Source organism: Mytilus californianus, unplaced genomic scaffold (genome assembly GCF_021869535.1).
Source record: "Mytilus californianus isolate M0D057914Y unplaced genomic scaffold, xbMytCali1.0.p SCAF_2, whole genome shotgun sequence".
In the NCBI taxonomy this organism is placed as follows: Eukaryota; Metazoa; Mollusca; class Bivalvia; order Mytilida; family Mytilidae; genus Mytilus; species Mytilus californianus.
This window is the reverse complement of record NW_026262668.1, coordinates 5572238-5587957: the sequence shown is the minus strand read 5'-3', so window position 1 is coordinate 5587957 and position 15720 is coordinate 5572238. Positions and strand designations below refer to the sequence as shown.

The 15720-nt window shown below is 32.0% G+C and overlaps 2 protein-coding genes across 3 annotated transcripts in view; one reads left to right on the top strand and one right to left on the bottom strand.

Annotated features, from left to right (window-relative positions):
- The window catches only part of LOC127729141 (uncharacterized), a 31194-nt gene extending 25748 nt beyond the window's left edge, over window positions 1-5446 (top strand). Inside the window, exons 17-18 of one of the 2 annotated variants that reach the window (XM_052236796.1) lie at window positions 1438-2359; window positions 5130-5446. In XM_052236796.1, the coding sequence (XP_052092756.1) occupies window positions 1438-2357 (920 nt within the window). In that variant the 3' untranslated portion in view covers window positions 2358-2359; window positions 5130-5446. Of the gene's footprint in view, window positions 1-1437; window positions 3711-5129 lie in introns of those variants that run through there. The other variant, XM_052236797.1, reaches the window with a different exon arrangement.
- A 2161-nt stretch (window positions 5447-7607) lies between these two features.
- Window positions 7608-15636, bottom strand: LOC127729148 (uncharacterized). Its single transcript, XM_052236814.1, has 3 exons — window positions 15216-15636; window positions 13060-13326; window positions 7608-8460 (listed from the first exon to the last, which is right to left on the bottom strand). The coding sequence occupies exons 1-3, from the start codon at window positions 15529-15531 to the stop codon at window positions 7781-7783; spliced, it is 1263 nt and encodes a 420-aa protein (XP_052092774.1). The 5' UTR covers window positions 15532-15636; the 3' UTR covers window positions 7608-7780.
- Between the last annotated feature and the right edge of the window lie 84 nt (window positions 15637-15720).

Sequence of the window (15720 nt, the reverse complement as noted above, 5' to 3'; positions counted from 1 at the left end):
TACATCTCATGATTTTAATTCGTCCCTTCAAACGTTTCTAAAATTTTCCGTTTATAAATTTTGAAATTATAAAGAAACTAAGGTTTCAATTCCCTTAGACAAAGTTTACCTTAGATGAATTTGGCTCTTTGTTTTAGGTATTTTTGTCATATAGCTCTTCAACTGTTTCGGTACTTATACATCCCTCTGATTTCAAATGTTTGGCATTGAGCGTTCCTGATGAAGGTAAATCCAGAAAAGCGCTTCGGACACATGAAATTATTATACGTGTTGTTTTCAATTTTTTACCCACTCACCAACTCTGGTATCTTATTACGAACAAGAATCTGCTGCTTGATATGTGTGAATGGGTTCGAGCTTTTTTAGAAACAAACAAAGTAAGTTATGATATATGTTGTTACTCATAAAAGAAAATACATGATATGAAATTATACTCATAACGCTTTTCAAAATATTTTGTTTTAAGCGTCTTTTTTTTAAATTGAAATATAATTAGGTCAAAAGGTCAATATCATAAAAATTAAGTGAGTCTCAGGCATGATATGTTAACTGACAAAAACAATATCATGATTTAATTTACAAACGAAAAACATTATGAAGATCAGAACAAACCCTATGTATTTCATCTAAAACTGTCATGCGAGGGGGTAATAACATCTAAAACTGTCATGCGAGGGGATAATAACATCTAAAACTGTCATGCGAGGGGATAATAAAAACATTAAAGGTACCAATTGTATTACAACTGATGCACATTCGACTATTATTCACTCTTCATAAGATGATGCTCGAAATCCAAACCTTTATTAAACGTTAAAGAGCTGTTAACCTAAAAAGAAGTAAACGTTTTGCTTCCATATGTCATTTATTTACAATGGAATAGAAGATTAAAAGATTTGGTTTAATACACTTCTTTACATTTTGGAAAAACACATAATCAGTTTCAAACCGGAAGGTAAGTAAATTATCGATGATCTGGATTAGAATCAGAAGCTTACCAAAAGCCATGCACTTGTAAATAAAATGTCAAGATGATGTATAAAACTACTGTCAAAATAATAAAATATTACGTATTGAACTTTTTAATGGCATCGCAATAGATAATCCTCTATTTTCAAATCTCTCCGATACTGAAAAACTAGTAGTCCTGCTAAATCCTTCAAATATAAACCAAGTGAAAAAACTGCCTTTATAAAACAGTCACTAGAGCTGAGGACATGGGACTCTTAGTTATTTCCTTGTATGTATGTGTAATGTATGTTACATATATAAAAGTTTAAAATATCCGTAGCGTTAAAGTGTGGAATAGATACATATTTCAAAGACATCTGTTGGAGTGTTTTCAGTTAAGCCTGTTTTAAAATTATTTAAATGCATATCAAAGTTCAGTCTTTCCATGTCAGTCAACCTTATGATATTGCAACACATTTTTTTCAGTGTGTGATGACTTAATATATCCAAGTGCCGCAAATATCAGCCACCGTTATGAGAATCCAGATGGCACATGTATTTCAGTTTCGTTCGATGTAAAAGTCCGCATAATGTACGTCGAAATCGAAACTGACTCAACAGTTAATTTTAATATAGCTTATCTGAACGAAGTAAATAAAACATTTATGCAGATTCCAAATGTTGAACGAACGCAAACTTCAAACACACAAAATTTTACCTCAAAATCACCATTGTATACCACAGCCATTAAAATTCGCACAATGGACAAAAAAGACAAAATGAATATTGCAAACCTAATCAAAATGATACTTGTTGGTGGCTGTCCAAGTGCAATATTAGACACTGGGATGCCAGATACTGCCACAGAAGAATGGACTATAGAACTTAGTGACAATGTCATCAGAAACAATCCGTATCTTCATGTTATTCCAAGGTATAAAACTACGGTCGATCCAGTGGCGTTATTCAGGGAAATTGAAAGGCCACTTTCAAGGTCATTTTCCTTGAAATTTCCATTATTGGGAACTCAGTATGATTGTGACTTTCCTTTGGAGTCTTTGCAGAATCGTCTACAGGAAAATACGGCTGAAGTAAAATTTGATATAATGAATATTTCCAAAAACAATACTAAGGACGGCCAAGAATTAAGTATTACGATTGATATCACATCAACGAACAAGGATGAATATGATCATGCATTGGTTTTGTTAAACAATTCCATTATATCAGCAATAAAGGATCACACATGTTCTGGTGAAACCCGTCATATTTTATCCGGACAGACTGGTACATGCGACAGTTCAAGTCAATCTTCGGCTTCGTCCGGACCCTTGTCAATTAGATGGATCATTATCGGCGCTTGTATTGTACTTACCAGTTTATTTCATAAGGATCAATTTTTATAGAGGTAACAATATAGTAAAACAAAGTTACATATCATTGAATCAGATATGGTCATGTTTATAAATTAACTGTTTACAAACCGTTGAATTATTCGAAATATTAAGGATTTTCTACCCCAGGAATGGATTACCTTAGTTTTATTCGGTAAAAGCTTTCGGTATTTTGGGTCATCAATGCTCTTCAACTTCGTACTTGATTTGTTCTTTTAAATTTTTTTATTCGAGCGTCACTGGTGAAACTTTTGAAGACGAAAAGCGCGTCTGGTGTACAAATATTTTAGCCTGGTATCTTTGATCCGTTTTATTATCACATTGAAACATTTAGAGTCGCATCACTATAACTGAAAAGGGCAATATCCGCACATTGTGTGAGCATCTGTAACTAGTTTGATGCCATTTGCAAAAGTCTCTATCGTTAAGTGGGTTTTACTCGCGAGTGTTAAATTTCGTGGTTTTGAGTTGAAAATGTAAACGAAATTGTTGACTAACTAAACTAAGTTTCAACTTTATGTGACCACAAACTATCCTAAACCAAAAACTACATGTAACCTACCATGAACCCAAAATTTAACCTGATACGGAACGGACGTATGTGCTAACGGAAGGAAGCACACACCGGGAAAAAGTGTCCCCTTTTATCGTAGTTGAGCCATATAAACTCCCAAAAAAGCTTCTATCAAAGTTTAATAACATTTTATAAAGGTTTGACAAAATAATTGTTGTCTAACAAACAATAACCATTCTGTTTCTACATGTTAACTGCAAAAACGTAAGTTCTTTTGTCAGTACAATATGGAAAAACAAAACAAAATTACATAAAATTCCATGTAATTTTGACAAAGTAATTGATGAAGGAAAAACTATAACCCTACAAAAAAAAAACCCAAAAAACTACCATTGCTACGGTGAAAGTCATTTGATTCTTCAAATTTAAAAACAAAGTTTAATATATTTTGTATACTTGAATGGCTAAGTTTTACTATAAAACATGTGAACATCGACTCTCTTTTCCAAAATAATTTATCATATCAAAATCTTCAGAAATTTAGTGCTATTGAATTCTATAATTCGCCAACAGCTTTTCCGTGTGCAGAGACCTAAACCACTTCGATCGGCAACTGCACAGCACAAGAGCAAAAGAAAACCAATGATGAAAAGTGGAAGTTATATAGTGTTAATTGATTCTGAAAGGAAAATAAATTTCCAAACCATTGAACAACTGCTATGACTATGTTTAGATATCAAATGAAAACGCATATAAAATATAAAAAAAAATATATATTAATTAGAGTTATGATCAGTAAACTTCGCCAATAAAACCTGAAAGTTAATAAACAGGCAAAGTTTTCACCGAAATTTTTTTTTTGTCGATTATATACGTTATGGATTCGTAATAAATGTAAAAATCGTGCATTGAGGACCTGTAAATCCTCGGTTAACTTCTATGTCATCTGGTCTCTGGTGGAGAGTTGTCTCATTGGCAATTATACCACATCTTCTTATTTTTATATTGATGTTTTAGTTTAGTATCTTACATGTATATGCATTAGTTCAATAATTTCCGTAACATTATAATTTCAAGAAACTCGTTTCATATGACTTTAAGTAATCACTTTGATCATATTGATGTACTAAATAATGATGATTTTATGAATATCATACTTACTGTTGACGACAGAATTATATTAATTTTGACACTAACTAATATTTTTCATCCTGACAATTTACAAAATACATGCGTTGTTTTGTTGGACAGATTTACTGATGAAATAAAATTCAGAATGGAAATGGGGAATGTGTCAAAGAGACAACAACCCGATCATAGAGCAGACAACAGCCGAAGGCCACCAATGAGTCTTCAATGCAGCGAAAAATTCCTGCACCCGGAGGCGTCCTTCAGCTGGCCCCTAAACAAATATGTATACTAGTTCAGTGATAATGGACGTCATACTAAACTCCAAATTATACACAAGAAACTAAAATTAAAAATGATACAAGACTAACAAAGGCCAGAGGCTCCTGACTTGGGACAGGCGCAAAAATGCGGCGGGGTTAAACATGTTTTTTGAGATCTCAACCCTCGCCCTATACCTCTAGCCAACGTAGAAAAAACAAACGTACAACAGTACGCACAGTAAAACTCAGTTTTAGAGAAGTCCGAGTCCGATGTCAGAATAGGAAACAAAAGAAAATAAACAAAATGACAATAATACATAAATAACAACAGACTACTAGCAGTTACTGGCATGCCAGCTCCAGACCTCAATTAAACTGATTGAAAGATTATGTCTTCATCATATGAATATCAGGCACAATCCCTCCTGTTAGGGGTTTAGTATTATACCATCATAAAATATATGAGAAGAACATAACCCGTGTCATGCCTACAACTGGTTTTAGAATAAATATGTTTAATTCCGATGCAAAGACCCTATAAGTGAATCAATATTAAAGCCAAAATATGCAATCTTTAATGACCTGACAACAGTATCGTAACTATATCCCTTCTCAATAAGTCTGTTTAAAGGTTTTATTAGCTTTTGAGGTGAATACTGACATTTTTGTGCTTTGTAAAGTATATTACCATAAAAGATTGGATGTGAAATACCCGAACGTATAAGATGTCTGCATGTTGAGTTATATTCACGAATGATGTCCTTATACCGTTGATAAAATTTAGTAAATGTGCGTATCAATAATTCATCAATTTTAATCATAAATTTATACTTATGTTGTTTTTCTTCGGACATCATGATAGTATATCATTAAGTTTAGCACAAGATCAACAGCTTCAAATCATCAACGATTCAAGAGGAGACCGTGAATCGGCTTACATCAGGATTCAAAGTATCATTCACTATGTACAATTGACTTATCACATCAAAATATGATATTATTCTTACCAGCAAGTTAATATCACTATGCATTAATATCATGACTCTGCAATACTCTTTCATTGACTAAATACATCTTTTTCTATATACATTTTTTTTCAATTCAATAATATAAATTATCGTGATTTTACTTTTAAATTTGTCAGTACTGTATCTCCTTATTTTATATTTTTCTTTGTTCTCAATAAAAATTTACAAAGAAAATGCATGTGTTATCGTGTGATACTCCCAATCGTAATTTAACGTATCGGGAAAACATGTAGGTGTTTTACAGATCCGAAAAGTGCACACACGTTGAAACAATAATTGTTGAGCTACTGACCAAAATACAGAGGAAGTCATTCTGTGTAGTAGTATTGGAAAAAAAGTGTGGCAAACATTTTTCAGTTCATTCAACATATTAAAAGAAAGCCACACGTTACAATTCATCACTTTCAAGCTGCTGACCAAATATGATGTCCCCATTCTGGTTGATTGTTTCTGGTGAAAGTGTGACAAATAACATTTGTTAGACGAACGAACGGTCAATGTGATTGCATTATACCCCTTATTCCTAAATGTAGGGGTATAATAATATAAATACCCATCAAAATATATGAAAAACATTTTTTGCCAGAACATGTATTTACAGTTTGATCAATACCGACTTTTTTATGTCGTAATTTTCCTGATTCAATATATCTTATGATTGCATATATATTATCCAAAATAAGAGTAGTTTAGAAACTTATCGTATCATTAAAACTTGTATTAGATTAAGCATACACATGATGGTCAATATCAAATGAATTTATGTCAGATGGACATGAAAACCAAAGTAATTTAATTTTCTAATACTTAAAGCTAAGAAACCGACATAGAAGATTGTTCTTGTACTCATAAGAAGCAGAATTCATCCAAACCTTTATAAAAGACAATTAAAAACATCTTGCAAATACTACCGAAAAGAGAATATATTATGTAAAATATCTTGTAGAGTTTATAAGATATCTTATAAATTTTCTTATAAACTTTATAAGATTTTAGTTTATAAGATATCTTATATTCCATATAAGATATCTTATTTAATTTATAAGATATCTTATATAATTTAAAAGATATCTTATATAATTTTCATTATAAGATATCTTATAAATTATATGAGATATCTTATAAACTATATGAGATATATTATAAACTATATAAGATATCTTACAAAGTATATAAGATATCTTATATAAAAATATTTATGAGATATCTTATATACGTTATAAGATATCTTTTATACTTTATAAGATTTCTTATATGCTTAATAAGATATCTTATATACTTTATCAGATATCTTATACACTTTAGAGGATATCTTATTAAGTATATGAGATATCTTACACTTAACAAGTTTTACGGTCATCAACACAAATTGGTTGTCGGATAAGATATATATGTGTCTAATCCCACTACTTCATGTTTTCATAGTCTTAGATCTTTAGCTACTAGAAAAGCCGTATTATCCATAATTTTACCGATTGTGAAATTTTCATGTAGTGTTTAAAATTTGCATGGCAGATAATGCATATATTTTACTGATTGCGAAATTTTCATGTAGTGTTTAAAATACGCATGGCAGGTAATGCATTTATTTTACCCATTGTGAAATTTTAATGTAGTGTTTAAAATTCGCATGGCCGGCAACGCATTAATAGATGGGGCGCTCTCCCTTTTGACACACCCGGTCATAATAAAATGGGAGTTCATGTGATTCACAGTTTTTGTTTGTTACCTTGATTTGTCTTCTTAATAGATTCATGAGATTTCAATATCGGTACAAATCATGAAAACTTTATGTTTACCGATGAACCATGAAAAGTAAGTCGGTTGAAATCATTCATGACAAATGTGTATTTTTCAAAACTTGTTTGGTCTATAGGATCATTTTAATGTGTACAGGTCCAGCTGACAGTGTTCACCTGACCTCGACCTCTTTTCATAGTTTATTATTTAACAGTTTCTCAGTGAGAATAAGAAGTAGGTCAACTATATTTGGTCTATAGAATAATTCCTATGGTGCATTGACAATGACTGAAAATTTCAGTGTTTTGTCATTCTTATCAGTCTCTTTGACTATAAAAATGCCAACAATATCTGACCGTGGTCTTATTTAAGGGTTCTAGCATATACAATAGAAGTATTGCTCATTCTTTAAGGCTGTGTAGTGACCTATAGTTGCTTACATCTTCATCACTTAGCCTTTGGTGGATAGATGTCTCATGCGGTGGCAATTATACCAAATATCCATATTTGTATAATGAAGGTAGCATAGAACCAGCTATCACTTGTTTTTTGTTTTTTTTTCTTTTGAAAATAAAAGCAATAGAATCTCCTTTGAGATTTATATTTTATTACAACAATGATGTTCTTCACAAAGATATATCTTTCCCATGTCGATTCTTTGAAACAATAATAATTTTACAGCCTTGTAAAAATAACTCTGGTCTGAGGCCAGCTGCTGTCATTTGAAAACAAAATACCTGAAAATAAAATTAACTCTTATGTTCATTCATTGTCTGCACCATTTTCATCCTGGATTAATTTCATAAAAAGTTCAGCAACTCTCATAGGATTCACTATGCTGTTACTTATTTTATGTTCTGGCTTCTTTGTAGAAGTTAACTTACTTGTAATATCACTTTTATATTTTTGAAGAACACCATGTTTTTGAAGCCAACTTTGGAAACCCGACTTTTTAGAATTATCTCCATGAAACTTGCATGGAAATTTTTCAAAATTTAGAGCCATCCACACAGATAGAATTGCCCAATAGTTCATCTGACCATTTATATCAAAAATACTAATTGGTTGATCCTGGACAAGTAATATATCCTTTTCAACATTATAAAAATTTACATACAGATGCATGGAAGATACAAAAAAAGATGGAACATAACAATTTCTTAAGTCTTTGTTCAGTTTCACTGCCAAAAATGAATTTAAAATTGTCTGACTTATTGCTTGTACATAAATATTAGTCTCAAGAAGATCAGAGGTTACTGAAATCTCCATTTCAGGTTTTATGTCTTCAAGATTATCTTCATTCATCAATTTTGATCTTTTTGATACGGGTTCATCTTCATCTTCTTCAACATCTTCAGTAATAATTTTAACTATTTCCCGCATAGAACCATTATCCCCTTCAATGACAATATCTGCCCTTCCATGCCACAAATCTGCACATCCTGGAACCAGAAAAGAACATTATAAGAAAGAAAATTACTTTCCTATGCATTGCATGGTATAATAACTACAAACTGTTTAATAAGGAATCTGAAATTTTTTTTTTTTTTTTTGTTATTCCTTATACCAAGTGCCTACACAATTGTTCAGCTCTTAATTGCTTAAAGTGTGGAAGATCTGTGAACAAATCTAACAGAGACTTTGAATTGTAAGTCTATTCTATTGGTGGATTCAGGATTTGGTTTTTGATTTGCTCTGTTGAACTGTCCTATATTTTTGCTTTTTCCGGTATTTTTTTTTAATTTAATTTTATCTCTTAAGAACAAAAAAAAACCAAAAGGGATCACAAAAGAGATACATGAATATATGACAGGGTTAAGCAAGCTTTTATAGCACACAACCCTCTTGCCTTTATTCCCAAATCAACAGAATAACAAATGGTACAAAAATGTATATAGAAGAGTATTGCATCAAATCTTCCTCTCTTATTCCCATTCAGCTGAATAACAAAACATACAAGCATGCAAAAAAACAATAAGATTAGAAATATCACTTCACTCTATACAACCAGTAAGAGATAGATATCAAAAACACAGGAACAAGCAAAACAACAAATACATTTGTCAATTGAACTTGCTCCACTTGTGTTATCACATTTCAATGATCAGTGAACCTTTAAGTTTAGGGTAAATCCCTTATTTGGCATATACAATGTATATCACATCATAATGAACATGGGTACTAAGTTTCAAGTTGATGAGACCACAACTTTATGGTAAGATACCTTAAATTAAAACTTAAACCTGACACAGGATGGACTAATGATTACAAGACTGGATGGAAGCATGTGGAATGGAAAACATAGTACAAAGAAAACAAGATTGCTAGGATGTAGCAAAATGTCCCCTGTGGTGTGTATATGAGGAACAAAATAGTGTGTACAGCTATAGAATTGAAATACAGGAACATAGAAAACATTAAGTGTATCTTTAGCTTTCATATTTATTTCAGTTAATCAAATGGCTGAACATTTGTGGTACAGCAGTTGAAAAAATAGTCAAAGTCCCATATCTCTCATAAAATGGTGGAAGGGTAATGATGGTACAATATTGTCAATTACAAATGATTGCAAACAATCCTACCAAGTATGAGAGATTTCTGTCAAAGAGTCTCAGAGGAGTTGCGTTTTCAAGGCTCACTGTGGTAGGATAGTATAAATAAACAGTCAATAGAATTCAACTTATAAACTATCTACACAAATTTATAAACATATGTCTTGCCTGTGTGTAATTTTTATACACGTAGTTAAATTCAAATGACAAAATCAAAATGGCAATACTTTTATTCCCCAAGGGTATCACCAGCCCAGTAGTCAGCACTTCTGTGTTGACATGAATTATCATTGATATGGTCGTAATTATAAATTAACTGTTTACAAAACTTTACATTTTTGAAATACTAAAGCTTTTCTAACTCAGGAATAGATTACCTTAGCTGTATTTGGCAAAACTTTTAGGAATTTTTGGTCTTCAATGCTCTTCAACTTCGTACTTTATTTGGCCTTTTTAACTTTTTTTTACTCGAGCTTCACTGATGAGTCTTTTGTAGATGAAACGCGTGTCTGGCCAAATAAAAAATTTCAATCCTGGTATCTGTGATGAGTTTATTTACCATGTAAACTATGCAAAATATTCAAAGTCATTGAACCATGACTGAAGGTGCAATGCCAAGTCTTTATGTGCAAATGCTTATACAAATGCATACCAAATATCATTGACTGACAAAATATATCATTAGCAGTATTGGTTCATCTTTAATTGACCTAATCAAAAACTTTAACATTCAAACTATGCAAAACTTTCAAAGTCAATAGACCATGGAGCTAAATGATCTCCATGGATATAAGATATGCTAATGCTGATAGAACTGCTTATCAAATATCATTGGCTTATCATAAACTTTTGGCCCCCCTTAAACTGACCTAATCACAAACTTTAACATGTAAACTACGCTAAAGTTTCAAAATCAATGAACCAAGATTGAGGGGAAGGGCCATGTTATCTCCATGGAAATGAGATATGCAAATGCTAAAACAACTGCATACCAAATATCATTGTGTTACCATGATATGGTCAACTACAAATGATTGCAAACAATCCTAACAAGCATGACAGCTTTAAATTTCTGCAAAACTATGTGCATTCACAAAGTGTCATTGTGGTAAATTAGTATAAAAATGGTCAAAGTCTTATAACAATGAGGACAGTAAAATGGTCAAATCAAAATGACAGTATAATGTGGTCAACTTCATGTGATGGCAAACACTCCTAATAAATATGAGAGCTTTCCACAAGGTCTCATTGTGGCACAATTGTCCAAAATATGGTAAAAGTCCAATAATTCTGTTAAAAAACGGCCAAATCAAATGGTGATATGTTATACTCAACTACACAGTCATGATGGCAAACCAACCTACCAAGTATAAAGCTTTTTGTAAAATTGTTTCAGGAGTTGCATTCACAAGGTGTCACTGTTAAAGTATTAAAGAAAAATGATCAAAGTTCCAAAACTCCAAATCAAAATGATGGTACAGTATGTAATGTCAAAAGAATTTGACAACAATAAATCCTACAATAATGACTATGTAAGCCGGCTTTCTGTCAAGGTATTTTATGTGTTTCTGAATGACAGACGGAGACCATCAACATATCCCACTGGTGCGAGCACATAAGAAAACAATACTGTATCAAAAAATGCTAGCAGTTACTGAAACCATGTTCAAAGTACAGTATTTACCCTGCTGATATGAAATCATGCATTCTAATAATTACTTATAGCTTTTCAAATGGAGGAGAGATGATCTTGTTGTCAGAAGGGATATCTTTTTATTGTATCAAAATGATATTTCAATAATTCCTTATTTAAAGCCATTTTGAATTTCTAACTTCTTCAAAAATATTAAATCTATTTGCAACTTTTTAAAAGTGTCCCAAATTTCAGTGTTTCAAACTAATACTGCATGTTCAAAAAATGTGCTCCGCCTGGAGCAGCTGGATACAACCCCAGATGTTGAACTCTGAACAGTTGGGGCAAGTATGGACACAATATTCAAGCTTGATACCGCTCTGAATTTGGATAGTGATTAAATATTTGACACATTATAGATTTCTGACACAGAATAAATGTGGTCATACAACTTAAAAATTTGAAATGGGACATTTATTCTACTTAATGGTCCAATATCCAAAATCTAATTCCATGGTTAGATTCAGCATATAAAAAACCCATGAATTCAAACAAAGTTTAATTTTGGACCCTTTGAACCTTAATATGGACTAATTTGAAAACAGGGCCCAAAATTAAAAATCTGAATGCACAGTTAGATTCAGCATATCATAGAACCACAAGAATTCAGATTTTGATGAAATCAAACAGTCTAATTTTGGACCCTTTGGACCTCAATGTAGACCTATTTAAAAATGTCCAAATATCCAATATAGTAATACATGCTATTCAAGACTTTAAATTAAATTAATCCTCATTGAAATTGGTTAAAAGATTTGTATTTATTTTCAATTGAAGATTTCTTGCTATTGTGCAATACTATGCTGTTGTGCAATACTTAGTAAATCTTAGTAAATCTGTTTACAAACTAAATATAATAATTTACACACCCTGTTTGGTGTGTATCTCCTGCCATATCAGTATTTGTTGTTTCTTTATATAGATCAGAAATAATTCATGTTAGAACCAGCTTAGCCAGTATTAGAAAAGTCTTGTTTTTGGCCCATATTTGGCCTCTAGTTTCTTAACGATTAAAGCCACAACCCACAAAATCGACCCCAACCTTCTGTGTGTGGTACATGTATGGAACCTTGTGGTACAATTAATTCTTATGAAACAAAAAAGCAAGCTCAATATGAATTTGTTTTTTCTCATGAGTAATGAGGAGAACAACTTTTTTAAAGATTAAATGGATAAAATCCTGTCTGAAGTTGTATATATAGTTCATAGTGCGTTTGCTGATATTCGATGTATTCTCTTACTTCGTATCAGTGTAGTCTAACTTACATGGGGATCTTTTCATGTCTTGATTTGGACAACAGTTGTAATAAATTTTGTTGGACATTTAAATTCGTGGATAGAGCCATCCACGAAAACCACGAAAATTGGTACCCCATGAATAAAAGTACTTTCACAGTATATAATAAGCATGATCATGATGATAAGTACGAATGTCAATGCTTATTCATTCATGCACATATTAGTTACAAAGGTGTTACAAGAAACTTGCACATATGGGATATAATTTTTTGATATACATGTAGTTTGTAATATTTAATGTCATATATAGACAGATATCCTTGTGCATTCCTTTGCCACTCACTTCAGCTATCCAAATTGCTGGTAAACCAGTTTAAATCTATGGTAAACAACTCACAATATCCAGAGTACAGGCGTACACAGTGAATGTATTAAAGTTAAAATTTTTAGAGAAAAACACCTGAAATAGTTTCTATATTGAATATCTCCCTCTAGAAAATTAAGTTTAATAAGTCATACAAAAACATTATATTAGATGCATATATGCATGTAATTACCAAAATTAGTGTTGTCTGCTTTTATGCTATTCTTTTTACAGATTGGACAATAAACTTCTAATACACTGCTTTCTGACCCTGATCTGGAAGCATCATCATTACAAGTAGTAGTTTCATTGGAAGTGTCCTTTAAGTTCCAGTTTTTATCATCGACAAATACTTTGCCCTCAGATAACAGAGGAGCAAAAAGATGACATGCCAAAACTGCCTGAATGGTTTCTTTTTCTTGATGATCCAATTCACCAAGACATTGTACATGTTTTTTACCTGAAAAATAAGTAGATAAATTTACCATGTTTACAAGTAATATTTTTTGTATATCTACATTGTAGCCTTGCTTGATGACCATTTTTGTTGTTTACAATTTCTGTCAATCTATTTAAGTTTTAAAGATAATTAATAAGCAAAGAGCTAAATTTAAAAAAAAATTAACACTTAAGGCCAATCACCCCTAACATGCCTATACGCCAGTATAAATTAAACAATTCGGTGATACTCAGGTGGTGGCCCGGGAGGAATGTTCCTTCCCCCGATTGGTAAATGTATCATTTTTTAGCAAATATATATATAATTGTCACAAATATATTTCGCCATGCTCCACTCCTCAAAATCTAGAGCCTTTTCTAGAATTACACACCCCTTTAAAAAACCAAGAATAACCACCTGATACTGCAGCTTTTGCAGAGCTTTTACTGCTGACCATATACAATTTGTATGTATTCTGCTAAAAGTTTTTAGTTATCAGGGATATTTACTTATTTGGGGAACTATTTCCCAATTGGCAGGTTGTCCCCAACCTGTTATACAAAGTTCAATAAAGATTAAAAAAAATCTATAGGTGCGGAAATAAGCAAAAATTGTTGCCAAATGTTTAGATGTCTAGTTGACCAGGAGCCACATTTGTCTTTTTTTTCAAGTACAGATTTTACTTGTTCAAGTTGTTTATGGTATCATAAGATGACTTTCACATTCATGTATTTTACTGTACATTTCTGATGTCACAATGCTTATGTTATTACATCACAAGTAATAATTGATTCTTCTTCTTCTTCTTCCAAATACTGCCCACATTCAACATGATGAATATTCTAGCAAGTTAAATTCTTCAATGATGTCATTTTTGCTGATTTACCCCATATCAACCGTGTAACTCATAAAAAAAGAAACTTGAGATTGGTGTTAGGTTGACAACATCATGAACATGTGATCAGATATTATTTTAAATGTTTCTGATCTTGTCTCGGGGGGAGGGGGGGGGGGGGTGGGTTTCACTTGCTATGTAATGAGTGGTAGGGATGAGCCGCTGGAATAGGTCACTTTTTCATGCTCCATGATATATGAAAAGGGTAAGAAATTCAGATTAAATATATCATTAGGTTGATAATATCACTTTCTTGATTATATCATAAGTATCTGAAACTAATCAGACGTCAGTATATATTTTTGATGCGGTTAAACACAGTCGTAAATGCATCAGCTATTTGTCAAACCAATTAATCTCTATTTATCTTCCAATGTGGTATTTCCACTGATGCTAGTTATAGATGCTATAAATCTGATTATTTTGACATTTGCACCTAATTAACATTCAAAGGTTTGTATACATGAAACATGATAACAATTATTTAAAGAAATTCCATAGTGTCAGCGACCTTCAAGAGGGAACAGCAATGGAACTTTTTATCAGTTTTTCATTTATATTAAACTGAAAGTGTTACCCTCTGGGGTGTTATTATCTGACCAAGCATATTTTATAAGAATTGTCTATTGAAATTGAATTTTCTTCATAATGAAAGACATAAAAGAGGAAAGTGTTTAGGATGTGAGGAATGTATTGGAAAAGCAAGGTGTGATTATTGTGACTGTGTTGCTACTTAACATGCATGTGATGATAAGCTGGACCAAAAAAAAATAGCTATACTAATGTACCCGAAGATGAAAAAATATCCAAATGTATCTATAGATCTGTTTTTTGTTAATTGATATACATGTATGACAGGGTATATATTTTTGATAAATCAAATATATGAAAAGGGTGGGGTTACTTGATGTCTCAGCTGCTCACCCCTACCAAAGAAAGATTGAAGTGCCCCCCCCCCCCCCCCCCCCCCCCCCCCCCCGAGGATCTTGTTAAGTGATTAAAGACTGTAGCCTACCCTCCTCTAAGTTGTTGACATATTCATTAAGTTTTTCTACTGCTTTTCTTTGACCTACATTAACAATAGATCTCACATCACCATTTGATTTCATTAGTACTTCAGATGTTCCTTGGTAAATGTCAAAGAAAGGGTCTCCGACATAAAGGTTATTTTGAAGTTTATCAGACTGAATGTGCAATGCTAAAATTAGGTTTTTCGAAAAAGATTTATTCAAATGGGCATTGCAATAATTTAGTCCAAGATAAATAAAAGGCTTATTCCAAACATCCCCATAAGGAACACGTTGACGTTTCTGTTCAAATAAGTGATTCATTTCGACTCTCTCAAAGACAACAAGACCAACAATCAAATCAAATTAAATTTCACTATTCCTAATTAAAGGGACCAACAGATAGGGGACAGAAACGGTAACATTGGCGATATCTCTCTGTTCCATACGAGCATGATAAAATATCATATGTTTGATTTGAAGTAATCATACTTTTATAGAAAATATTGCAAG